The sequence below is a fragment of the Nyctibius grandis genome, chromosome 4 (assembly GCF_013368605.1).
Source record: "Nyctibius grandis isolate bNycGra1 chromosome 4, bNycGra1.pri, whole genome shotgun sequence".
NCBI classification, from domain to species: Eukaryota; Metazoa; Chordata; class Aves; order Nyctibiiformes; family Nyctibiidae; genus Nyctibius; species Nyctibius grandis.
This window is the reverse complement of record NC_090661.1, coordinates 56,614,125-56,639,921: the sequence shown is the minus strand read 5'-3', so window position 1 is coordinate 56,639,921 and position 25,797 is coordinate 56,614,125. Positions and strand designations below refer to the sequence as shown.

General features: G+C 43.3%; 1 protein-coding gene and 1 pseudogene across 1 annotated transcript; both read left to right on the top strand.

Moving 5' to 3' along the window:
- LOC137661755 (alpha-1-antitrypsin-like) overlaps positions 1-14,105 on the top strand; it is a 29,335-nt pseudogene extending 15,230 nt beyond the window's left edge.
- Positions 14,106-19,410: 5,305 nt separating this feature from the next.
- On the top strand, positions 19,411-25,516 carry LOC137662505 (alpha-1-antitrypsin-like). The gene is made up of 5 exons (XM_068398976.1): positions 19,411-19,430; positions 21,124-21,795; positions 22,476-22,746; positions 23,300-23,447; positions 25,177-25,516. Exons 2-5 carry the CDS (start codon positions 21,126-21,128, stop codon positions 25,384-25,386), a joined length of 1,299 nt encoding a protein of 432 aa, XP_068255077.1. The 5' UTR covers positions 19,411-19,430; positions 21,124-21,125; the 3' UTR covers positions 25,387-25,516.
- The last annotated feature ends 281 nt before the right edge of the window (positions 25,517-25,797 follow it).

The window sequence follows — 25,797 nt, the reverse complement described above, 5'->3', positions numbered from 1 at the left end:
CGATGCATCTTCCTTCCCTGCTGACTTGAAGGCCAGTGGCAGGCAGACCTTTTAGTCCTGTTGCAAGAATGGAAGTTCACAGGAAAAATCTCACTGCAACCATGTATGTCTTCAAGACATACTCAAGGTAGGTTCTTCAACCTAACACTGACTTCTGCTCCAGAGTCCCTCTCTGGCTCCCTCACAATGACTGCATCCATTCAGCTGGAGTTTGGTGCTGCGGTAAGCAACGGTGAATTTTGGCAATGCATATACTATCTTTGTAGACAAGACGTGAAGACAGCCTTGGGTCAGCTGGTGCAGAGTAGTTCATGTCTATACCAGATATGTGATATATCAAATGGATGTTTTAGAGCTTCTGGAGTGGGGTGGCTGTGTCTGCTCTGCAAGTACTTGGTCCAAGTCTTCCTTTGGCCAAGGCTGTCATTCTGCTGGCTTGAGACATTGCCGTTATTTGTTTTGCTTGGCTTTTCTTTCAGAGTGCCTAAAAATAACAGGAGTTATGTAACAGCCTGAGAAACTATTTATATAGAGTGATGCTGAGGGTGGGCATTGCATTCAGCCTGGCATGTCTGGGGCTGCCTGAGGTTGCAAGGCTTGCTGGGAATTTGCTGATGAAAGGAGCTAGGTAGCCTGTACCACAGACACTTGGAGCGAAATAGTATGAGTACAGTCACATGGTTAGGAATGAACTAAGGCATAAATCAAAGCAACAGCGTAGGCACATATTGCAGGTTACCCTCACCAGAAGCAGACCCTGTGGTGGACCAGCTGTTGGCTTGTAGAACTTCTGCTGACTTCCATGGTAGCACAATGGACCTCTTCTTCAAGCCACCACCTCATGAGAACACTGATAACTAAAGCAAAGAGAGACAGATTTTGAAAGAGTTTCAAAGTCAATCCATGTTGATGTTCAATAAGAGAAAAGTACAGATGAATGTCTGAACAGCAAAAACATTTGCATTTGTGGCTCTGCCACAGTGTTCCCACTGTACGGAAGCATGCTTTGGTTCACCTCAGAGTCATGCAGGGAATCCAGAATCACCCCTAATCCTTGCATACAACACTTCTTTACAGCATTGAATCTCTCTCCTGCTACCTTACTCTTCAGCTGGCCATGCAGCCACTGCCGAGGCTTCCTGTTCCAGTATGACTAAACCAAGGCTCAAAGAAAGCCTGAGTGAGGGACTTTCTGAACTGATGCTAAATTCATTTTCAGTGGAAAAAAAAACAGATGCATGTTAACTATTCCTTCTGCTCTGCTTTTCATAGAAAAGAAATTTAGCTTGGTTTAGCACGTTGTAGCAGGTGCCTAAGCTGCACAGTCAGGAAACTAAAGCCTCAAGGCAGGCCATAACACACCTCAGGAGATGTTTTAGCACTTGTATAATTAGCTGGCAATAAGCTAGGAAGGTATATCTGGTAGAACATCTGCTTATGGCCATGGACCTCTTCTCTCCGAAGTATGTTTGCCTAGGGCAATTATGCATGTTTGAGAACAGCAAACATTAAAGCAAACTGGCCCTGCGATCACTGAGTTCTACCTGCTCTGCATGGCTACATGTGGACGGAAAATAATTTTATCAGCATTTATCTGCATCCTCAGATAATTTTGTTTTGATCCCTTTAATGTTTAACAGAAGCATAAATGCTTAACATTGCTCAGCTGTATGACTAAAGGAGCAGCACAGAACAGCCAACAGCCTGATTGTCTTGGAGCACTGTGAGCATCTCATTTTCCTGAAAGACTGGATTTGTGCAATCAAGCATTCTAGCTTATACATTCATTTACTTCAAACACAGTGGTTTTGTGACTGGCAAAAGAGAACAGTCTGCTTCATCAAGCCTCACCTGAGCTACACAAGTGCTTCAGGGGACAGCAGCGACTAGTACTCTAGTAAGAAAAATAACAAATTCAAAAGTGAAGAACTTAACAGGAAACTGGCTATGTCTAAAATAACCTTTCAGAGTTCAGCTTTATTCTGAAAAAAAAAATCTGAAGCTGTGGATACTGTGCAGGGAACCCACCTCTGTAATGAATGCCATGGATCCCAGTAGACAAAGAAGTACCCGTGAAAGCAGCAGAGCTGGGGACTGGGAACAGCGATGCTTATTCTGTTTTACTTACACAGCTCTTTGGCTCTTCAGGATCCAGGGACTTGTGCTGCCCCTTCCTGAGCAGACAGCAAGAAGTCCTGCAAGGTGCGCAGAGACATAGAGAGACTGAGCAGGCATTCTCCTGGCTGGCTGATCAAACCATGCATCTGAACAGTTCATCCAGCCATGAATGCTAGTCAGCCAGCCTCACACCACATATCTTCCTTTAGAAGAATCCCAGGAAACTGAAATCCATCTTTACAAGAAGGCTGAGGCTGAGACTTATTGTTTGAGACTGCTTGGTTTGCTACTGGCTAATGTTACTGAGTTGTTTTTTCCTGTTATTTGCTGTTCTTTAAGAGACTTTGGACTGTGCCTTGGTTTACTGTTTATATGTTACAACAGTTGTATTTGTTCTGTAATGTGTGTACTCACAGTCATGGCACATATATTTCAGACAGCTTTTTCAAGTGCTAAAGCATCCATTAAGTACTTGTTTGGATCTTGATATATTAGGTGGTTCTTAATAGAGATACAGAGAAAATTATTAGGTTCTGGAGGAGACTCAGTGTCTGAGAGATTACAAGATTATCATTTAGTATACAGCTAAAATTCACCATTCTTATATGAATGAATGAGGTACCCTCTTTATTAAAAGAGGCCAAGAGGACTCATTGGCTTCTGAATAGTGACCAGTGGTGTCTCTGCTTTGTACAAATAAAAGATGAGATATTGACACTGAAGTGGACTCCAATAGGCTGGATGGCATGGCTGAGCATAATCAGTGCTCCCTGCAGCTCTCTCAGCTTGACCCTGGCCTTCAGAGCTTAGAGCTGGGCAAAATTGTGTGTCTCCACATGAACAGTTACCTCCATCTCAGGTAGTGTATAGGGCAAACTAGCTACCCTTGGCACAAAAATCTCGTTTCCAATAAATATTTGCTTAGGAGTTGCATACCTTTTGGGATGTAACACTCTACTGACCAGATGGACTCCATGGTCTTTGCTCTCTGTTTGGATTGGAGAGGTGTGGACACATGCATATGATGTCGAAGAAAACTAGCTTCATCAGCATTCAGCTTTGTCCTTCTAGGTAATACGTATTTGAAGCCGTGTAATGTTTAAGAGAGGAAAACAGCAGGATGAGTAAAGCAGCAAGAAACAACCCATACAAGAGCAAGACCCTTCTGAATGCAATGTAAGTGCACAGTTACCTTTACCTTAATGATTTTGATGCATCTGTATTGCATTTATCTAGTGAGTCATGATGCACATCTGCTTTCAAAGGTGATGTTTGAAAAGAAACCAAATATCTGGTTTCTAAGCACTCAAATGACAGCAGACTTAATTTCAAAAAATATTCAATAGCAAATTGTTGGGATACACTATAGCAGCTCCACAGAGTATAACTCTGCTCTGAATATGTATCCCAAATAGCACTTTCACATCTAGAAGAAATCTGTTTCATTAACAAGGGGGAAGTATTCTGACTTCCCAACTGCCAATCTTATTTTTTATCAATACTAATGTTCCCTAAAGCTTAGAACCAGATAACCAAAACTGAGTGAATGAGCTGTCTTATTTACACCAATGTGGTCCAGACAGGATTCACGAACTGGTTTTGCTATGCCAGCCTCCCCTTTAAGTCCTGATTTACTCAGATCTCATAGAACAAAGCTGCAGAAAGACAAGCTGGCTCCTTTTCACCCAAATCTTAGTGGCTGGAGTGCTGACACAATGTGGGGAAAATCCCAACAAACATTTAATCTGCTCTGCTGTACCCATGTCTCTGAGTGCCTTTGCCATTGACTGGGGCGTAAGCAGGTAATTCATGTGATCTTCCCTGAAGCTGTTCTGCTTCATGTAGGACATTAGGTGAAGGTCATTTGGAGTTGCTTTTCTTGTCATTAGAATAATTTTTTATTGGAATACCTCTTACCTGTTTTCTGACAGGTTAAGCATCCTAGGCACTACAAATCCCAACATGTTCTTGGTCTAACCAGTAAAAGAAAAAGCAATAAACAAACAAACAAAAAAAATGTTTTCTTTTCCCCAGTCACCATCTCCCCTGCCTTTGCCCTGATGGCCCTTGGATCCAGAGCCACCAGCCAAGCTCAGGTGCTGGAAGGGCTGGCATTCCAGCCTCACCAACACCCAGGAGGAGGAGATACATGATGATTTTCATCATCTGCTCCTCTTGCTGAACCACCCTGGCAGTCAGGTGCAGCTGAGTATGGGGAACACCCTGTTCATGAACAAATACCTGAAGCCACTGCAAACATTTCTGAAGGACTTAAAAAAATTGTACAAAGGAAAAATTGTTTCTAGTAACTTCCAGAATTCCACTGAAGCTAAAAAAAGGGATCAATGATCACATAAAGAACAAAACCCATGGGAATATAAACCAAATACTTAAAGACCTTGATCCAAACATTCTGATGGTAATTACTAACTACATTTATTTTAAAGGTAAGTTACATAGATGTTACTGCAGTACCTCGGTTTCACCTGCACTAAAACAAATATGCCAGAGTACTTCTGAATTATTTTTTAAAAGAAAGGCCAGTGTTAAGATTAGGCTATTATGACAAGAAACATTGAAAGTTCTCGGGCTTTGAAACTTCTTCCACATCTAAATTTTTCTAGCATATGTTTAGGCTCCTAAGCGTAAAAGTTGATTTATTTGTAATCTTCAAGTTTTAGGCAATTGCCAGAGCACAACAAATTTTTCTGTCACACTTTATCTACTTATTATTTAAAAAATCACTCTACAGTGTTTTCACATGTTGTATGAAGTAGAAAAATAGATTCCAAAGATGGAGATTAACAAAAATTGCCCAACACACTAACTTACTTGCAGTCCATGCCTTTTAAATGGATAGGTTCCTCTGGAGTTGGAGTCTAAATGTTCTACAGCTTGTCATCACATTGTACATAACCCAAGAGGTACTTGCAAATGCACTTCTTTGGCAATGATGCAGTTCCTCCAGATGTTATATCCATTTGCTGCAGCATGCAGGACATACATGGAATTTACCACCCAGAAAGGCATGTTTGGAAATAGATGAGCATTCAGCAAAACAGATTTTATTTCAAGTACTCTATTAAATTTGGGTACCCTAGTCTTGGGTACCCTAGTCTCACGTACCCTAGTCTGAGGCATTTCTTTTTGATACTGGAATATTTTTTTTTACTGGGAGGGACAGGAAAGAAAACTGAAACTTATAAAGTAATCAGAGTATTGTGGAGTTTACATTCAATTATATATTTTTCAATTTTATTTTATTTCTATTCAATATTTTTTAAAAAGATAATATACTCATAAAATGGCAAGTTGTGATCCCCGTCTATTTGTTCAGTGAATAACTTAATTTCATACAAAATAAAATATCATAAAAAAATCAATTGAATAAACATCAAGAGAAACCCATTTTGAAGATTAAAGCCCTTGAAGCCCTATTCCATTTACTATAATGAGGATATGATCAGGCCCAAAATCTTGGGTTGTTCTTGCCTGTAAGCTTTTCCATAGTGCTACAAGATGAAGAACATATGAAAAAAGGATGGAAGGAGCTTAACACGCTGCCTTTTAAAAGGCAGACATCTGCTGTGGAACTTGCTTTACAAGCAATATTCTAAAACCAGAACATAACTTGTTGGATCCTGGTCAGCGTTCATTTTCTTCAAATAAAACATAAAGTGATATGATGAAGTTACTTAATTTAATTTATATGTCTTAGAAAGGTGTTGTACAAGTCCATATGAAGTTTAACCTGGGGTATTTAGTTGTAACTGAACACAGTACAACAAAGATGACAGGGAACAAGATCCTTAATAAACTTGCAATACCTTTGATCTTCAAGTACAAGTGTAAATCTTCAGATATGGATTTATCTGGTGTATATTAGTCTGGACTATATTGATATATCCTCCTTGAAATAAGCATTCAATTGCATTCTTTCCCTTTTGGTTTTAAGCCTACCGGGAAAATTCTTTCAATATTAAGGGGACTTACAAGGATTATTTCCATGTGAATGCGAAGACCTCAGTTGAAGTGAAGATGATGACTCGAGATGGATTTTATAAAACATGCTCTGACAGGAAGCTGTCTTGTGAAGAGATGTTGCACCATTTTTTTATCCTGCCCAACGAAGGAAAAATGAAACAGTTGGAAGATGCCCTGACGAAAGACATTGTTTCTAAATGGGAAAAGTCACTTGAAAGATGGTAAATATTGAATTCTGATTTGATGCTTCAAGGTAGTCGGAATCCAAAGTCTGAATACTATGATCAAGTTTTACAGTTACTAGCTTTTGCTGTTGACTAGAGATTTAAGCAATGGAACAGGTATAAAAGGACAGACCAAATCACTTGATGATTTGATACTTTCAGCAAGATTAGAATCAGTATTGCCTTGTGATGAGGGAAGAGATCTGTGAGCTGGGAAATTTAACTTTTTTCCCCACACATTTTTTAGTTGATATTAAGTGTCTCCATTTCCTTTGTCTCAAGCACAGTGCGTTAAGAGTGGTAATACTGAAACATAGCAATCAGATCCCTCAGAGGGAATAGAGTGTGAATTCCACAAGAAAAAACTTCAAAGCTAGAAAGTGAATGTAAACATACTCCAAACTTCTGGCACCACCACTGCTTGCTGACCCTTCAGATGGCTGTGTGGCAGAATCATAAAATAAAGCCCAACTGATGTCTGTCTTCTTCCATATTTTTCCATCCTCCAGACCATCATCTTCCCATCTTCTTTTTGTTGCCATCTTTTCCGAATTAAAAGACCACGATTTTAGCACAGAAAAACCTCCAGCAAGTTGAGAGTCTTCAGTCCAAGTCATGCTTTGATTGAAATAACTACCATAATTTTCCTTTGAATTAACAGGAGAATAGAAGTGTATATTCCCAAACTATCAATTTCAGGCACCTATGACTTAAAGATGTTCATGAATCTGGCTGTAACTAATGTATTTTCTGACTGGGCTGATCTGTCTGGAATCACAGGAAAGACTGATCTAAAGGTTTCAAAAGTAAGTTTGTGAATACCTAATTGTCTTCCCCTAAGCTATGTTTTGGAATTTTTCTTACTGCTAGGACTGGTTGATAAACTGAACTGGAACATTTAGCTGATAAAGTAACTTTAAACTCTCTCAGTCTTCTCCAAGATCTAGAGATAGGTGTATCGTCTTCTGTCTGACAGGCAAAGGTTGGGAGGGGTGTAGCATTTGTCTAAGAAACTAAACATAGCCCAGTTTCTCCATGGGAAAGAAGTGCCCATGGATACCTGTGTTGGGGATGCCTTGCACCAGCATATCTAGCAGAAAAAGTGGTCTTTTTCTAACATGTGTATTTTAAAGAATTGTAGGTAGATTAGGGTACGGCGACCGGAAAATCTCGGGCTGTAACGGGAGGTAGGCGTTGCGCAGTTAAATAAACGCCATTTGTTGCATCCTCACATAGGTGTCTGTGCTCAATGGCCCTGGGGTGCGGATAGCCTCAGGCCAGCCAGCAACCGAACGGAGCCTGCTGCAGACAAGCGGCAACAAATGGTGACCCCAACGTGATTGCTGGGCCGGCGGACTGCAGGCGGTCGGAGTGGTTTCGCGAACCATGGAAGCCTTGATAAAGGTGATTTCGTTACTGGGTGGGGAATTTAAGATTTCTGTGAAATCGAAAGACGTAGCCCAGTGTCTGGACCGTCTCGTTAAAGGGGGGGGTGGTGGCAGGACCAGCTGATTGTTTACAGCCAAATACCTGGGAGCGGTGCTCGATGAAGATCGCTGAGCGAGCTATGGCAGCAGGTTCTGCCAAAGAATTAAAAACATGGGGAGTTATCTTGTGGCTGCTACGGGCTGCGCGGGAGGACTGGGCGACTTGGGATGCGGCTCGGACATGTTTACATGGGGTCTACCCTGACCAAGACAGAAGTGGCAGTGGTGAAACTCCTCCAACATATACTCTCTGAGAGAGGAATTAAATACGATGAAGCTGCGTTAAAGTAGTTACTGTTCTGGGCAAAAGATAAAGGACATTTTACAACCTTTAATGATGTCTTTGAAGTGCCTTTATGGGAGAAGATTGGTGACTCTCTCTGGAATGCGGTGTCAAGTGGTGATAAGGAAGCCTTTAAATTGTCTGCTACATGGAGGCTGGTTAGCGAAGCGTTAAAAGGAATAAAAGCAGAGAGAGAAGTCACAAATACAGCTTTTATGGCTTTAGGACCGCAGACGTCTACTACCCCCTCACTGTTTGCGGGACCAACACCTCCCACGGCCCCGGTGGCTGTACCGGTGGCAGCTCCTTTATCGCCATCGGTACAGACGGCTCCGAAAAAAGCCGAGGAGCGGGGAGCGAGAAAAACAGATACAGATCCATCAGAACCGGTAGTGCGCCCTAAAACACAAACTCGATTTGGACTAATTGTTTCAGACGCTGAACAGGAGACTTGGCCGAAACCCCTTCGAAACCCCCTCCTCCTCTCATTGATCTCTCTACGGATGAGGCTGAGCAGGAGGACAAGAAGGAGGGTAAACCTGCTTCGTATCCACCTTTACCGGATTCGCCATTTACGGAGTCAGCAGTACCAGAGTCACAAGGACTTAAAGGACCGTTACCATCACGAAATGGACACGAACTTGACATGACAAAGCTTGGTAGACGACTGGAAGAATTAAAGACAGAATTGCAGCAGCATCGTTCAGCCAACGCCTCGGGACACGTGACTATGTCTCCCACAAAACCCCCCTCTGTGTTCGGGACAAGTATTAGGGCCACCTCAACCTCCTTTACAACTCCCTACTCCACCTTTAGATCAGGGCGGGGGGGGAGGTTTGCGTCCATCTGGTAATGTGGGAGGTGAGGGAGAGGGTCAGCGTCCGCCTGCGTATACAGGGGAAGGGGGGGGAGGTGAGGGAGGAGTGAAATGGAAAGGGGTCATTCGAGATGCGTTATTAGAAGGAGTTATAATTCCACAAGCATATCCGGTGATTGTGGGTGCGGGTCCTGAGGGGAGAAATATTTGGCAACCATTAGATTGGAAAATTGTAAAAGAAGCATTGCCACTATAGTTAGCGAAGGACAACACAGGGGAGGACTGCAGGAAAGTTGTTGCAGGGATGGCAAATCGTAACCCCACCTTAACTGAGCTAATGGATGCTTGTGAGAAAGTAGGAACCACCACATCTCAGATGGAGCATTTAGCAAAAACTTTTGCGGCGGCAGTTAAGGTAGTTCATCGTTGTTATACATGTGAACAGGAAGGTCACTTTAAGAAAAACTGCCTTAAGAAGTTGAAGCTGAGTGGGAGAGATAACTCTGTTTTGATGTGTCATTGCTGTGGGAAGCTAGGGCATCTTGTGTAGCTGTGCAGGTCTCAGTATAATGCTCAAGGTCAGCTGATAACAACCAGCTGCAGAGTACAGAGAAACTGGAGAAAGAATGCGGGGGGGGGAACCGTGTGCTGACACAAATGAATCTTCCCAACCAGTTCCAGGCCTAAGCAGTTAACTCGCAGCCTGAACCACAGGGAGCGCAGGACTGGTGTTTCCACGCAGGGTTAACCTGCGCAGCTGCCAAGCCTTGGACCTGTGGCAAACAGGGATAATGCTAATGCTGATTGTCAAAAGATCATTGAAGCTTTACCTGGAAAAACAGATTTGAATGCTATGATAAAGGCATGTGCAGAAGTGGGTACTGTGGAACATAAGGCTCAAGTTATGGCTGCGGCCGTACTTGGGGCTTACGTCGTCACAATTGCAGCCTCTATTCCAATTGTTAGCAGGGGACACAACTTTAACAGCACCACGACACACTACTTCAGAGGTACAGCAACTGATTACAGAAATAGAAAGCAGGGTACATTCCAAATTTGTACATCGTATTGATTTGAATCAGGAAATACAAATTATCACTTTGTTTGATAGGCAAATTCCGTATGCAATAAGTGGTCAATGGAATTCAGAATGATCAGATTCGTTACAGAGCTATTGGCACAGATTATTCATCAAAGCACGGATGCGATGTCGGGAGCTTGTGGCCAGAGATCCCTGCATCACTAACCATTCCTATTGCAGCTCAGTATTTTGAGTGGTGTATGGCCAATAGCTTTGTTTTGTAAACAGCCATGGAGAATTTCTCGGGACAGGTTGTTTACCACTTACCCTCCCATCCTGTCATAAAATTGAGTGTGGAACTTCCAATTGCCACAGGAGTGTGGTGCGCAGACACTCCTGTGGATGGAATTACCATTTTTACGGATGGATCTGGGAACACAGGCAAGGCGGGCCTTGTCTGGTATTCTGATGGCAAGTGGGAATCTCTGGTAGTACAACAAAAGGGTTCACCTCAGGTGGTAGAATTACGAGCTGTATTAAAAATATTTCAGAATTTTCCCATTCCCTTTAATTTGGTTACTGATTCAGCATATGTAGCTGGCATTGTAAAGCAATTGGATAGATCTGTTATAGAGCATATATGTAATCAGTGTGTTTTTGAATTGCTGCGAGCTCTGTGGCAAGAAATTCAAATCCGAGCTGCATTGTTTTATGTTTTATATGTAAGAAATCATACTAATTTGCCTGGGTTTATTGCAGAAGGCAATGCTCGAGTGGACTCTTTGGTTTCTGACCCCACATATTCTACTGCAATGATTGTGCAGGTGCCGGACATTAAACAGCAAATCATAGAATGGGTTTTTCCACCTTTTCATCCTAAAACAACAACTTAAGACTGATAATGGACCAGCATACTGTTCACAGATTTTTCATCAATTTTGTCAACTATGGGGTATTACACATGTCACCGGGATTCCTCATTCGCCTACGGGTCAGGCGATTGTGGAACGTGCTCATAGTACATTGAAAGAGCTTCTGCAAAAACAAAAAGGGGGAGAGGTGACTGAACCTTCTGAGAGACTTGCAAAAGCTGTTTATGTACTTAACCATTTAACTTTAACAGGAGATAAGGAGCGACCCCCAATTGTAATACATTGGGAGGCAGTTTGACAGGGAGCAAGCTATGTGAAAAACAAAGGCAAAGTGTGGTATAGGGAACCAGGTACTAACGAATAGTTGGGACCAGGGAAACCATTACTAATGGGTCGAGGTTATGCTTCTGTCTCTACAGGCGCAGGAGTACGGTGGATTGTCTCTAAAAGGATGGTTAGCCACATTATTAGAGGGAATAGTTTATGTAGTTGTGATTATAGTTATCATAGGGATCTGCGTGGGTTGTGTTAAGACAATCATTGAGAATAGTATATGGAAGTAGTGAGATAATAAATCTAACTACTTCCAAAGGGGGAAATTGATACCGGATGGTTTAGCAAAAGTTTAGCAAGAGTAGGCCTCAGAGTAGGCTCTAAAAGGCCTGCTCTGTGTTACCTTTAAACAGAATCAGCTTTCCTGTCAGTAATTTTCCTTTCAGCTAGAATAACAGAGAATAACAGTATGTTCTGAAGTAAACTGCATGTTTTGTAGATAGAGTCTGCTTATAGGAATGTTTATAATAGGCATTATCCTACTTGTGTTACCCTGTTTGTTTGCATGTTTGCAGAAAACTGTGCAACAAATGGTCAATACAGACTTTTTGGCACAACAACAGAGAGCAGGATTTATGGGTAACCAAGGCTGGGATTCTCTGACCGGGCTCTGCGAGACACAGGGAACCAGATTCGAGTAAGAAACAAAACCAAAAAGGACGAGATAGGACATAGCTCGTTCAAAAACAAAAAGGGGGATTTGTGGGGTTCCCACGGGACAATGGTGGGAACGAGGTACTGAACGAGCTATGTCCAGGCATGTCCAGGGGGTGGTAATGGGGTGGTGATGAACTAGCCAATCACAATACAGAACAAGGGCCTTGGCTATGAGACCAACAAGCTATGGGAGAAGTTGAAAAATAAGAAAGAATGCTGCACCTGCAAGATATAGCTTTTTAGCATAACCCAATCAGAACTAATATAGAGGCGCGTGGACACTTACAGTATGATGATTGTGGCCACCCCGCATCGGAAACAAACAGCACGCTCCATTCAGCTACACTGGAATCTTGCAATCGCTTGGCTAGGCCTACCTGTCGAGATCAAAACTGATAATGGCCCCTGTTTTATTGCTCATACCACACGTCAGTGGTGTCAGCGGTGGGGTATCACGCTCAAACACAGCATTCCGTATAATACTACCAGGCAGGCCATTGTAGAGCTCACTAATCAGACGCTAAAACACAGAATTAAGATTCTTGGGGAGGGGGAAGGATTCCCAGACGTAATTCCTGTCAACTACCAATCTCACATTTTACATTGCGCTCTTTATTCTTTAAATCATTTTGCCCGGGGAGACCAAGAGCGTGCCCCAATTGAGCAACATTGGGGTCCAGGGGTGCCAGAAGTGGGCCCCCCAGTCAAGGTTCGGTTCCCTGGGACAGCGGAGTGGGAAACAGGTTGGGAGCTGCTACATCACGGGAGGGGGTATGCCGACATCAAACGGGATGATGTTATACAGTGGGTCCCTACACGCTGTTTGCGCCCTGATTTAAAACAAAATCCTAACCCGAAGTAATATGTACGCTGTCCGAGCTTTATGTTTTGCAGGAGTACCTGTGGGGGAAGCCGAAACAGCACCAGCCTCGACCTTCAGACGTGAGGAGTCATGACAGTACAGAGAGTCTGGTAAAGCGGCGGGGCGCCACGAAAGATGAGGAACGGCGACCGTTGCTGAGTGAAACAAAAGCTTTGAACAATGCGCTCATGATTAGCTTGCTTTTGCTTTGCATCTGAGGAGTTGCAGGGGAATCTTACTGGAGAACCTGAGCTCGGGATGTTGTATCCGCCAGCTACGCTTACGCTTTGACGCAAGGCTCCGGAATCAGCGATACACTTTACTTCTCATGACTTGAAGCATGGGGAGGGGGAAATGTAGGTAGATTAGGGTACGGCGACCGGAAAATCTCGGGCTGTAACGGAAGGTAGGCGTGGCGAAAGGAGCAGGATGTGCAAGTATCGTGCGAGTTCGTAGGGGACAAGATGACTATATAAGGCTGTTGCGCAGTTGAATAAACGCCATTTGTTGCATCCTCACATTGGTGTCTGTGCTCAATGGCCCTGGGGTGCGGATAGCCTCAGGCCAGCCAGCAACTGAACGGAGCTTGCCGCAGACAAGCGGCAACAAAGAATTTTAAAACTTTTGTTGCTATTGAAGGCCCTGATGAGTGCTAATCATGTAAAATGGACCAGACTTGAGGAAAACATCCCATTTCCTGAAAATAATGTGAAGAGAAATAGAAGTGAAGAGAAAGGCTAGCATTCTTACAGCCATTCCTAAAGCAGCAATTACAATGTTCTAACATTTTGGGGCTAGTGAAGTAAAAAGATTAAAAATGCCCAACAATAATTTTAAAAAAATTCGGTATCAAGGTTGAATTTCTACTGGCTAAACTGAATTTCTACTAGCACAGTGCATGTGCTATTAGGGATACATACAGAGCAGTTCTGGAGCCCAACTTCCTTTCCTTCTGAAATTGTCACTCCTTGTGAATTTGCTTGAATATTCTACTTTCAATTAATTCTACAAGGTGTGCAGTCCCTAAGGTCTGTGTTGGATACACTTGTGGTGAAGAACACTGAATGTGAGAACACTTGTTTATTGCGACAACATTGCTAAAAAAAACCACCACGGGCTATAGTGGCCTTCTTCCTGGTTCCTGGCCTACCAGCAATTTTTGTGAAAGGCAGTAGCTGAATTAACTTAGTGCTAACTTTAATCATTTTACGCCCTGTCCTCCACATACATTAATTCTTACCGTATTTCATTGTAGGCTGCTCACAAGGCCCTGCTGAAGATTCACAAGAATGGCACAGAAGTTGCAGCAATCACTGGCACAGATTTTCTTCCTCATTCTGCTCCTCCTGTCATTAAATTCAGCCATCCATTTTTGCTGTTGATTGTTGATCAGTATACTCAGAACATCTTCTTCATGGGAAAAATTATAAACCCAACTACAAAATGACTGATCAGTGACTGAGCTTATTGATTTGAATTGCATTCTTCAAGCAATTATAGTTCAATGTGATTAAAATTGTATCAAAACAGGTACTACCAATTTTCTTTTTCCAAAGAAATGAGGCAAGAGAGTGGTCATTCTTAAAAATACTGTTCTTGCTTCCTCCTCCAGTAGAAAGTAACCACTGACATACATCTATTAGTGAATTATGAAGAAGTTTATAAATCAGCCTTTCAATGGCCAGTGTATGCCATCTTTGAAAAACAAGGTAAGTATCCAGCTGTGAGAATCAATTTAAAATATTTTAAGTAAATAAAGACTGAACAGAGGCCACTCCTGACTTGTGGGTAGGAAGGAAAGAAAACACTGAGGTTTGCTCCAGCTGCTGCCAGCTCTCACCAGGTCCTGCTGCTGGAGGGCTGACATGTGGAAATTTAAAACACAAATGCAGTCCACTCAAGGATATCTTAGTTCTTCTGTTCCTCATGGATGTTGCTGATGGAGAAAGGTCATGTTGTATTTCCATGAGAAAATGGTTGCTCACCTCTCTGAGGAGGACTGTACCAATTTGACATCTCTCTCCTAATGCAGCCTTATGGATCCAAGGCTTGTGTCAAAATCCAGAGCCAAGGCTTGGCACTTGTGAGGATCTGGAGCACCAAGAAAAGGGACGTGTGCTGATAGAAACACAGCCAGTCTGATGTGGTGTTAGCCTGACTCCCTCCCTGTTCCATCCTGCGGGATCAACAGCTGATGTTTAACAGTGAATAAATATATTTACCACCACTCAGGGGTACAGCAGCGTAGACTTAGTTTAAAAAAACCCAGACCATTCTCAGTGTGTTGAGCCTCATTCAATTTCTTTAAATATACAGGGTTAGGTGATCAAGAGTTTGATTTTTTGAGTCTATAGTGTCACAAGGTCAATTTGATAATAGAGCAATTAGTACCTGAGAAGGAGTTACTCTGTAGAGTCCAGCCTCTCCCAGGCAACATTTACCTGCCCACACCAGTCTGTACAGTTAGAGCATTTGCTTTGGGTACAGGATATTCAGGAATATTCATGTTCAGACCCCTCCCTTTCCTGAAGGCAGACAATTCCACACCTCCCACATCCTAAACTCCAGGCTGGTCTGGCTGACCCCTGCGAAAGGAGAGCTAGCATTGGACCTGGAGTGCTGGTAAGGATATTTGCCTGGAAGATGGAAAGTCAGGTCTGCCCTTCCCTGGATGGAGAATGGGTTTGACAGATAAATCCTAATGAATTCTCTGCAAACTACACTGTTGAGTGGGTGGTGGCTGAAGCAATGATATCTTGTGACAACATTGGTAGGGCTTTGAGGAAAGGGAAGACATAGCTTCAAATCACACACTGGGGGAGTCAGTCATTTTCAGACCAGGCCTAGGCACTTCTTTGAAGGTCCAGTCTTTTGCCATACTCTCCTTTAAAATATTCACAGCTGATGGCATCCACCTACATTGCGCTGGCTTCTTTGAGGCCTCCTTTAGTGTAGTGTCAGGGGATGAGGAAAAGGCAGAGGTGCTCAATGCCTTCTTCACCTCAGTCTTTAATGTCAGGACCGGTTGTCCTCAGGAGACTCAGCCCCCAGAGCCTGAAGTTAGGGATAGGGCCTGTGTGAACTCCCCGTAATCCAGGAGGAGACGGTTAGTGACCTGCTGTGCCAATTGGACACCCACAAGGCTATGGGCCTGGATGGGATTCACCCCAGAGTAATGAAGGAACTGGCAAATGAACTTGCCAAACCACTCTCTATTATCTACTGGCAGTCCTGGTTAACTGGAGAAGTTCCAGCTGACTAGAAATTAGCAAATGTAACGTCCATCTACAAGAAGGGTCGGAAGGATGATCCAGGGAACTATAGGCCTGTCAGCCTGACCTCGGTGCCAGGCAAGGTGATGGAACAGATCATCCTGAGTGCCCGGCACATGCAGGACAATGGGGGCATCAGGGCCAGCCAACATGGATTCATGAAAGGCAGGTCCTGCTTGACAACCTAGTCTCCTTCTATGACAAAGTGACCCGCTTAGTAGATGAGGGCAGGGCTGTGGATGTAGTCTATCTAGACTTCAGTAAGGCATTCGACACTGTCTCCCACAGCATCCGCCTAGACAAACTGGCTGCCCGGGGCTTGGATGGGTGGACTCTTTGATGGCTTAAAAACTGGCTGGATTGCCGAGCCCAGAGAGTGGTGGTGAATGGGGCAAAGTCCAACTGGCGGCCAGTCACTAGCGGTGTTCCCCAGGGCTCAGTTCTGGCGCCGCTGCTGTTCAATATCTTTATAGATGATCTAGACAGAGGGATTGAGTGCACCCTCAGCAAATTTGCAGATGACACCAAGCTGGGTGGGAGTGTCAATCTGCTGGAGGGTAGGAAGGCCCTACAGAGGGATCTGGACAGGTTAGATAGATGGGCTGAGACCAACGGCATGAGATTCAACAAGAACAAGTGCCGGGTCTTACACTTAGGCCACAACAACACCATGCGGTGCTACAGGCTGGGGGAAGAGTGGTTAGAAAGCGGCCCGGCGGAAAGAGACCTGGCGGTGCTGATCAACAGCCGGCTAAACAGGAGCCAGCAGTGTGCCCAGGTGGCCAAGAAGGCCAATGGCATCCTGGCCTCTATTAGGAATAGTGTAGCCAGCCGGTCTAGGGAAGTGATTGTCCCTCTGTACTTGGCACTGGTGAGGCCGCACCTTGAGTACTGTGTCCAGTTCTGGGCCCCGCACTTCAAGAAAGATGTTGAGGTGTTGGAGCGAGTCCAGAGGAGGGCGACCAAGCTGGTGAAGGGTCTGGAGGGTCTGACCTATGAGGAACGTCTGAGGGAGCTGGGGTTGTTTAGCCTGGAGAAGAGGAGGCTCAGAGGTGACCTTATTGCAGTCTACAACTACCTGAAGGGAGGTTGTAGTTAAGTGGGAGTCAGCCTCTTCTCCTGGGCAACTAGCGATAGGACAAGAGGACACAGCCTCAAGCTTCGCCAGGGGAGGTTCAGGTTGGACATTAGGAAGCATTTCTTTTCAGAAAGGGTCATTAGACATTGGAATGGGCTGCCCAGGGAGGTGGTGGAGTCACCATCTCTGGAGGTGTTTAAGAAAAGACTGGACATGGCACTTAGTGCCATGGTCTAGTTGACATGGTGTTGTCAGGGCAATGGTTGGACTCGATGATCCCAGAGGTCTCTTCCAACCTGATTGATTCTGTGATTCTGTGATTCTGTGGTTCTGTATTGCATAACTGAGCAGAGATACTGGCAGACAGTAGGGAAAGAGATAATTAAATTATTCCTTAATTCCTTCCGTATAGACCATTACCAGGCCAATGGGAAAAGCATGTCTGTCAGTCTATTATATGACTCCCCTGGCTCCTGGAGCAGGAGTCCCTTTGTCCCAGCCACTGCTTATCTAGAAGCATCCAGAAGCTCTGTACCGTCCTCTGTGAAATTCCCCTGTATGGTTCTCCTTCCTGCAACACTCTGCACAAACATTCAGGTTAGCCTCACATTTCACAGTGACATCTGTTCTGGGGACACAGCCATTTGCACTAATAGGAATGTGCACAGAAGTAACAAACTGCTTTCCCCTTCCTCGGTTCTCACAGATGCTGCCAGCTGGCAGGTGTGCCGGTGATACCTGTGTGTGGTGATTCACCCTCATTTTTCATTGCATTCAACAGGAGATACTCATGTTTTCCAAGAGTCTTTATTTCTGGCATCTATGACCTGAGGAAGATTTTCAAAGGACTTGGTGTGACTGATGCATTCATTAACCATGCTGATCTATTTGGAATTGCTGAGAAGCTGATTGCCTTGAAGTTTGCGGACAAAAATGGTCCTTTGTGGATTTGATGTAACTGCTGGTCCTAACCTTGCCTGGGAGAAGACTTGGGCCAGGGTCAGAGGAGCTGGTGCCTCTGAGTGGTGAGCAGGGACAGCAGCAACTTTCCACTCTCTCCCTGACACACTGAGTGCTGCTGCACATCCAGGGAGAAAATGGAGGAATCACTGCAGAAGCTCTGGTGTTCCCAGCAGCTCCTCCCTGAAAACAGTAGCATCCTTCAGATGGTTAGCCAAGCATTAGGGCTGGGCTGAAAGATTAATACTATCTATGTAGGCAGGCCTAGACTTGAGAGAAATAACTTGTCTTTGCTAGAGTTAAGCAACAGCATACTTGCTCTTGGCTGAACCTTGGTCATTTTACATAATACTGCAATAAATTTTCTGGGTACTTGCACACATCATGAAAAAAACCCCTCTCCAGAAATATGTCCTGACCAACTCTGCCTCTATCTTGTAAGAGATAGTAGTTACATAGCAATAACTATGGTGGGTAGATTCCTATGTGTAGATAAATTATAGATTTACCTGGGCTGAAGTCATTTACATACAATGGAAATAATTAGTCATTGCTAATCAGGATGAGTGCCATGCATCTTGTCCTTAAATAACCTTCTAAATGGCCAAATTGTGCCTGTTTGTACCAGCTGCCTCTGAGAGGGATCCCAGTGTAAGTCACATATAGTATGTATTTCAATCATGCCAATCCTATGTGTGTGTAGCAAGGAGCTAAGATCTCTCTTCTCCCCAGCTAACTTTTTGCTGTGGTAAAGATTGCTCATTCCATTCTTCCATTAGTTTTCTTATTTTGGCTGTTTTTCAAGCCATGCTAATACTTTGCTTTTCATTTTAGTAGTTTCTAAAATAATCATCAAAGGCCTCTCAAAAAGCTAAGCAGTGCTCCTGACTATCCTTTATCAAATAATTTAATGACCCCTTCAAATAATGCCAGTTAGGGCATACCTGCAGTGTGCGCTATAGGGTAACATAAAGAAACTGAGCTACTCCTGAACAAATTAGCTGGTGCCTTGGGTACTCAATTAGATGGCATCCTTGCATCAGGATATCCCATGTAGAGCGTTCAGTGGGGCACAGCATCCTTTTTATAAACAGGCATTGGTTTGACCCTATCTTAGCTTTCCAGTTCTTCTAATGTTCTGTTTTCTTAAAGCTCATTTACCACAGTTACGCCAGACTACCTTGCAAAGCTCTTTTGCCCACAGTTTAATTCAAGTTCAAGAGTAGCAAGGTCCTTGCTCTTTCTCTCTCCTCAGAGCCCTAGGTGCTGGCATCATTCTGCCTGTATGATGGGAAAACAGACTAATAATGTTTGATGTCCAGAAAAAAATAGCTTACTCAGACTTTGCTTTGCAAATAAATCCTCTTTGCTCTGTTTAATATTTACCAGTGGACATTAACTTAATATTACCCAGCAAAATGAAGTATAAGGAAAAAGCACTGTGAAAGAGAGGTACAGCACCGTAAGTACCATATTATACTTACTTTTGTAAGACTTTTGTCTTTGAATTCATGTTGTCTGTGATCTCTGTCATTTATTGCACAATAGTTAATTCTGATGCGAATTTATTTTGTACAGTAATTGGAAATTATTTTAGCTTCTGGAAGCATGTTCTAAATGTTGGAAGCAGAAATCGGTCAGTGATCCAGCTGACTTTAGTGGCAGAATAGCTGGGAGATGAGGTCCAAAATGAGTACTTAACAGTCAATACCAAGGTGAAGAACAAAACCTTGTCTCTCCTCCCAGAGAAGTAAATTTAGTTGCAACCGCAATGTCCTGACTACTCCAGGCTGATGCAGGGCTAACAAAAGTAGCATCCCTGTACCTCCAGTGTGCTTAAAGACCAGGCTACTTGCAGCCAAGTGGCCTGCAAGAGAAATTAGTCTCTCTCAAAAGCAGATTTGAGGAACTGCGAAAAGAGTGCTTACCAAACAAAAATTAATTACCCCCATTTAGAATGCCTTTTTTTTTTTCAGAGTTGATGTTTTCATCCAGCATTTTAGACACGCTGAGCACAGCTCCCATACTCAGCACTTCAACAGCTTATATCTCCAGTGTTTCACACTGGGCAGCCAGAAAAGAGGGAACCCAAAATTAACAACTCCCCATGAAAAGTTTGATGTAAGACCTAAACCTGGCATTAGACACTCAGCCTGAGGCAGACCATGGGCCAGAATCTCGCACTCCAGAATAAGTACACAGCTGCTATGAACAACATTCAGATTGTCTCTATTTTCATGCAGGCCACTGCCTACTTCATGTTTTTGAGTTTCTGTTTGTTTGAGATAATTTAGATTAGGTACTCTATGGAAAACGTTCTTCTCCAGTATATTTCATGGTTCTTCCCCTGAAAAGGACAAAAGAGAGACTGTGGGATTATGTAGAATTTGCTTATGTCAGTTAAAGGAAGAGGAAAGGTCATCAAATTGCACATACACAGCAAGGCAGATCCCACTATAGCTTTTCCTGAGCTCTTGAGTCTTGGGCTTTGCAATTTTATGGATAGTTTATGTGTAATGGAGAGCCAATAAGCTTTCTCAATTTATCCTCAATTTGCTGAAACATTTAAGGTAATGTTTTGAAATAATATAGTTCTTCAGTTCAGAGCTGCTACACAAGAGGAAGAAAGATATAAACAGTTTAATGGGTGAACATTTAGATGGATTTTATTCACAGCTACAACTGACATTGTCTCTGTATCACTGCAGTGCTTGAAAACCCAAGTCATAACAAGACCATGGGTACTACAGAAACATATCAGCAAAAGTCGGTCCCTCTATCGAGTACTTACCAAGTACATGGGGGCCTATAGGTGAACTCAGCCATGCACCTAAAGGCACTTCCGAGTGCAATGAGGCCATGCTGGTCAGAGGCAAGAACTATTTCAGGCATCTATCTCACGAAAGCCTACACAACATTAATTCTTCCCTGGTGATGCCACATTAATATCTTTCTTCCTTTGCTCATTGGTCAGAAACTGAGAGAACTGATAAGAAATAGACTATCCAGGAGGCCAAACAGAAGAGTATTTCTAAATAGAGCAGTAATCTTAAAGACTGACATCTGAAAATCAGTATCTAGAATACAAAAACTATTTTTATGCAGGAAAGATAAAATTGTCTAGATCTAAAAGTTGTTCTGTTCTTTCTTAACAGAAATGTTCAGAAGGAAAATGAAGTCTGCATTGTATTTGTGTTTGTTGATTTTTGGTCTTCAAGTCCAGGGCCAACATAAGTCCAACCTCAATGACGAACAGCAGGAACAAAAAATACTCCATTCCCCAGAAGGCCATTATGAGGCTGACGGTGGAAACCTGGCTCATGTCAAGATAGCCCCCAGCAACGCTGACTTTGCATTTAGGCTTTACAAGCAGGTCAGAGAGGAGGCAGGCAGCAAGAACATCTTCTTCTCTCCTTTGAGCATCTCCACTGCCTTTGCAATGCTCTCCCTGGGGGCCAGAACAAACACGCTCAGTCAGCTGCACAAAGGCCTCACCTTCAACCTGACAGAGATGGAGGAGCAGGAGATCCATGAGGGATTTCAGCGTGTCCTCCAGCTGCTGAACGACCCTCACCGAGAAGTCCAGTTGAACATGGGCAATGCCCTGTTCATAGATGACCAGCTGGAACTGCTCCAAAAATTTTTGGATGATGTCACAAATTTTTATCATTCTGAAGCTATTTCTAGCAACTTCCAGAATTCTTCACAGGCTACAAAGGAAATCAATAAGTACATAGCAACAAAAACCCGTGGGAAAATTGTTGATTTCCTAAAGAGTCTTGATCCAGACACCATGATCGTTCTGGTTAACTACATTTTCTTTAAAGGTGAGCGGCAAACATAGGTAGCAGTTATCCACATAAGCTCTGGAAGTCTTATCCAGATTTAAGAAACAAAACTTTTTTCACATTGTGAGACTACGCTATCATTTAATTTAAAATATGTCTTTCTGCTTTTAAATGACATAAGGAAATATTTGAAAGCTGGGTAGGAAGAATCATTTTCTATATGAGTTAAAAAAAAAAAGAAAGAAAAAAAAGAACCCAGAGAAGTACTGATCAATGTTGTATCAATTTTAAGCCAGGCTCAGAGCTGAAAATTTTCAGAAAGGGTGAGCTTGGGAACTTATGATCATTTGTTGAAAGGCACAGGTGTTTGGCTGTGCAGGACATGGTCAAACACAGATGACACTTGCATGAAAGGAATAAGCCTGGAGCCTGAATAGTGGGAGTCTGTGGAAGTTTTACCATTACCTTTGCAGGCGAAGGCTCAGGTCTTTTCCGTGGCAACCCTTGGGCTATATTTTTCTTGTGTGATTTTTGTTAGAACCATTGAAATGACGTAAAGCTTCTTTCCACAGCCAGGGAATAAGCATCTGTAAACTGAGATAGGCTTGTTGTTGCCTTTACAGTTCAAATACAGTGTTTTATGCATCAACTAATGTGACATACCTTTATTAGTCCCTTTTTCAGTTTATTCAGTTCTATACTCATTCTTTTGTCAAAAGGCTACTGGGAAAAACCTTTCAACAATTTGGCCACCAGAGACGAAGATTTCTTCTTGGATGCCAAGAATTCTGTTAAGGTCAAAATGATGCATCAAAACAAAGTCTTCAATATCCATAGGGATGAGACGTTGTCTTGCTGGGTAGTAGAAATCCCATACAAAGGAGATGTTACTTCATTGTTTGTTCTGCCTGATGAAGGGACAATGAAGCAGGTAGAGGATGCTCTGCTAAAAGAAACAGTGTCTACCTGGATGCAATCACTAGAAAAAAGGTAATCTTTTAACTGCTGGTTTGCTTAAATATCAAACGGGCCATAACTACTCATCCGGGCAAGGCAAAGCTTAGGATGCCACAATGAGTTGCTAAGCACAGCTCTGAGGAACAAGCATTGCATAGTTTCTTTAACTCAGACAAAGCGTCGGGTGATTTTGTACCTAAGGGGAACCCTCTCCTCAGCTCCTGCAGTCACAGCAGTGGGAGTGCTACCAGCTGTGAAGATCCTGCATGCAGGTACATTGCCCTCAGGAGCCTGCCTTGAGCAGGAAGAATCCAGTGCAAAAGAAAACACTATTTTTCTCCAGTCTGGATGATACTTTCCAGCCAGTCACTTTCATAAACCAGCACTCTGCCCCTGCACTGCTGATCGGACTGTGGCTGGGGGGACAGGTAGCTCAATTTCTGCTTTCTAACATGGGATTTATCACTGTCTTAGAAAGCCAGGCCTTAGCTCCACAAGTATTTGGGGTGGGTGTATACCTGCAACAGCTATTGTGTTGAGAGGTCTTGCAATAATAAACTCACATTTTTTGTTTCTTTTTGAAAAGAAAAATCTACCTGGACCTTCCAAAGTTCTCCATCTCTGGCTCCTATGATATTAAGAGCCTGTTTGAGAAAATGGGTGTGACAGAGGTGTTCAGTGACCAGGCTGATCTCTCTGGAGTGGCAGAATCTACTCTTCTGAAGGTTTCCAAAGTAAGTATGCAAGCAGAGATGGTAATCAAGAGATTTGTCTGCCTTGCTTACATGCGGGTTTCATCTCCGCAAACAGGCTGATCCCACTTCTGAAGTGTAGAAATTTCCATACTCACCTACACTTACCTCATTGATGGTAATAAAGGAAGGAAAAGGTTAGCCAGTAAATGACTGATGTTCCTACAGTTTAATATTAAATTGCTTACCGCATAACGATTCTGCAAATTCACTTGAAATTCTCTGAAGAAAAAAACAGATCAGGAAAGGTTAACAGCAATAATTTCACAAAAAGCTGGTGTAAAATAATTAATGCATGACAAGAGTCATAGTTATGACATAAGTTTGGGAATAGTCATTCTTATCCTATGTATACACCTTTCATTACTGCATTATCTGAGCACCTCAGAATTTACATGGAAAACAGACTTGTGGGACAGGGATGGCCCCATTTTGCAAACAACAAACAGACACACAGATAAGCCAAGTGAGTTCCCTGTTGTCCCAGGGAATACATGCCTTGTGTCATGAAGGAAGTGATCCTTCCGCACCCGTGAGACCACATCTGGAGTGCTGCACATCCAGTTTGGGGTTCCCCAGTGCAAAAGAGGTGTGGATACTGGAGCAGAATGAGCCCAGTGGAGGGTGAGCAGGATGGCCATGTGGCTGGAGCACAGGATGTATGAGGAGAGCCTGGGAGCCTAGAGTTGTTCATCTGGGAGAAGGAAAGGTGAAGGGGGGTTCTTAGTGCTGCCTACAGATGCCTATTAGGTGGGTGCAGAGAAGATGGACCCAGACTCTTCTTGCAGGTGCACAGTGATAGGACAAGAGACAATGCACACAAGATAGAAAATGGGAAATTCTCATCAGATATTATGTAAAAAAATTCACCATGAGGGTGATCAAAAACTAGGATGGGTTACTCTGAGAGGCTATGGAATTTCCATCCTTGGAAATACTCAAACCCTCACTGGATGAGACCCTGAGCAACCTTATCTAGTGTCGGGGTTGCTGCAGTATAGGCTGGTTGGTTGCATTGGATGACCTCTAGAGGTCCTTCCAACCTATATTATTTAATGATTTTGTGATTCCTCACACAGAGTAATACCTTCTTACATGTGTGAACACCTGGATTACAGACATAGGACAAGTGAATAGACGAGGGTAGCAGGACCTCAGGAGAGGTAATTACAGATGCATGATGGGCAATGAAGAAAAAACAGAGGGCTGACCAAAGACAATGAAATGAGATCACATGAATTCAGAAATATGAATTTGCTATACCTACCATAGAAAGCCCTGTAAAGTCAAGTCATATCGGTGGGCTGTGTTACAGAAAGACACCCTATACAGCTTGTCAGAATCGTGTCTTTGAAGAATTTTTTTACATACACAGAAGTTGTTGTAAAATGAAAACTTTCTTCTTCTGTGTTAAATATTAGGGACAAAATCTTTCTCTGAGAAACAATAGAATAAATATTCTCTGTGCAGCTCAGTCTCTGCAAGCAGACAAGTTTGACTCTGACAGGGTGTTGAAGAAAACTCTCCCTGAACTCAGACCAAACTGCTTGTCTTGAAAAGGCTGGACACGAGTATCTTTTCACAGCAGTTCTACATTCATTCTGTGCTTTCTTTTAAAATCTGCCTTCTCACAGTGTTAAAGCAAGCAAGTTTGTCCCCAGCTGCTTCTTACTCTTCTGTACCTAGATTTTAACCTTTGCTTCCCTTGCAGGCTGTTCACAAGGCCATGGTGGATGTCAGTGAGAACGGCACAGAGGCTGCTGCAGTGACAGTGATAGAAATGGTACCAATGTCTGCAGAATTTCCTCCTCCTCCTCACATCACATTCAACAGATGCTTCCTGATGTTGATTGTTGACAAAATCACCCACAGCATTCTCTTCTTGGGGAAAATTGTGAACCCAGCTGCCAAGGAAGACTAGGCCAGAGCACTTGTACTGCCCAGCGCAGAGAAGAGAGCTGGTGCACATCCCAGGGACTTCTTTGCAAAAAAAAGGGACTAGAATTGGTCCCTAATTAACAAATAAATAAATATTACATGAAGTTGTTGAAGTTGTTACATATCATGGAGCTGTTGGAACGAGTCCAGAGGAGGGTCACAAAGAGGATCAGAGGGCTGGAGCACCTCTCCTATGAAGACAGGCTGAGAGAGTTGGGGTTGTGCAGCCTGGAGAAGAGAAGGCTCCGGGGAGACCTTATAGCAGCCTTCCAGCATCTGAAGGGGGCCTACAGGAAAGCAGGAGAGGGGCTTTTTACAAGGACAAGTAGTGACAGGACGAGGGGGAATGGTTTTAAACTGAAAGAGGGTAGATTTAGATGAGATATTAGGAAGA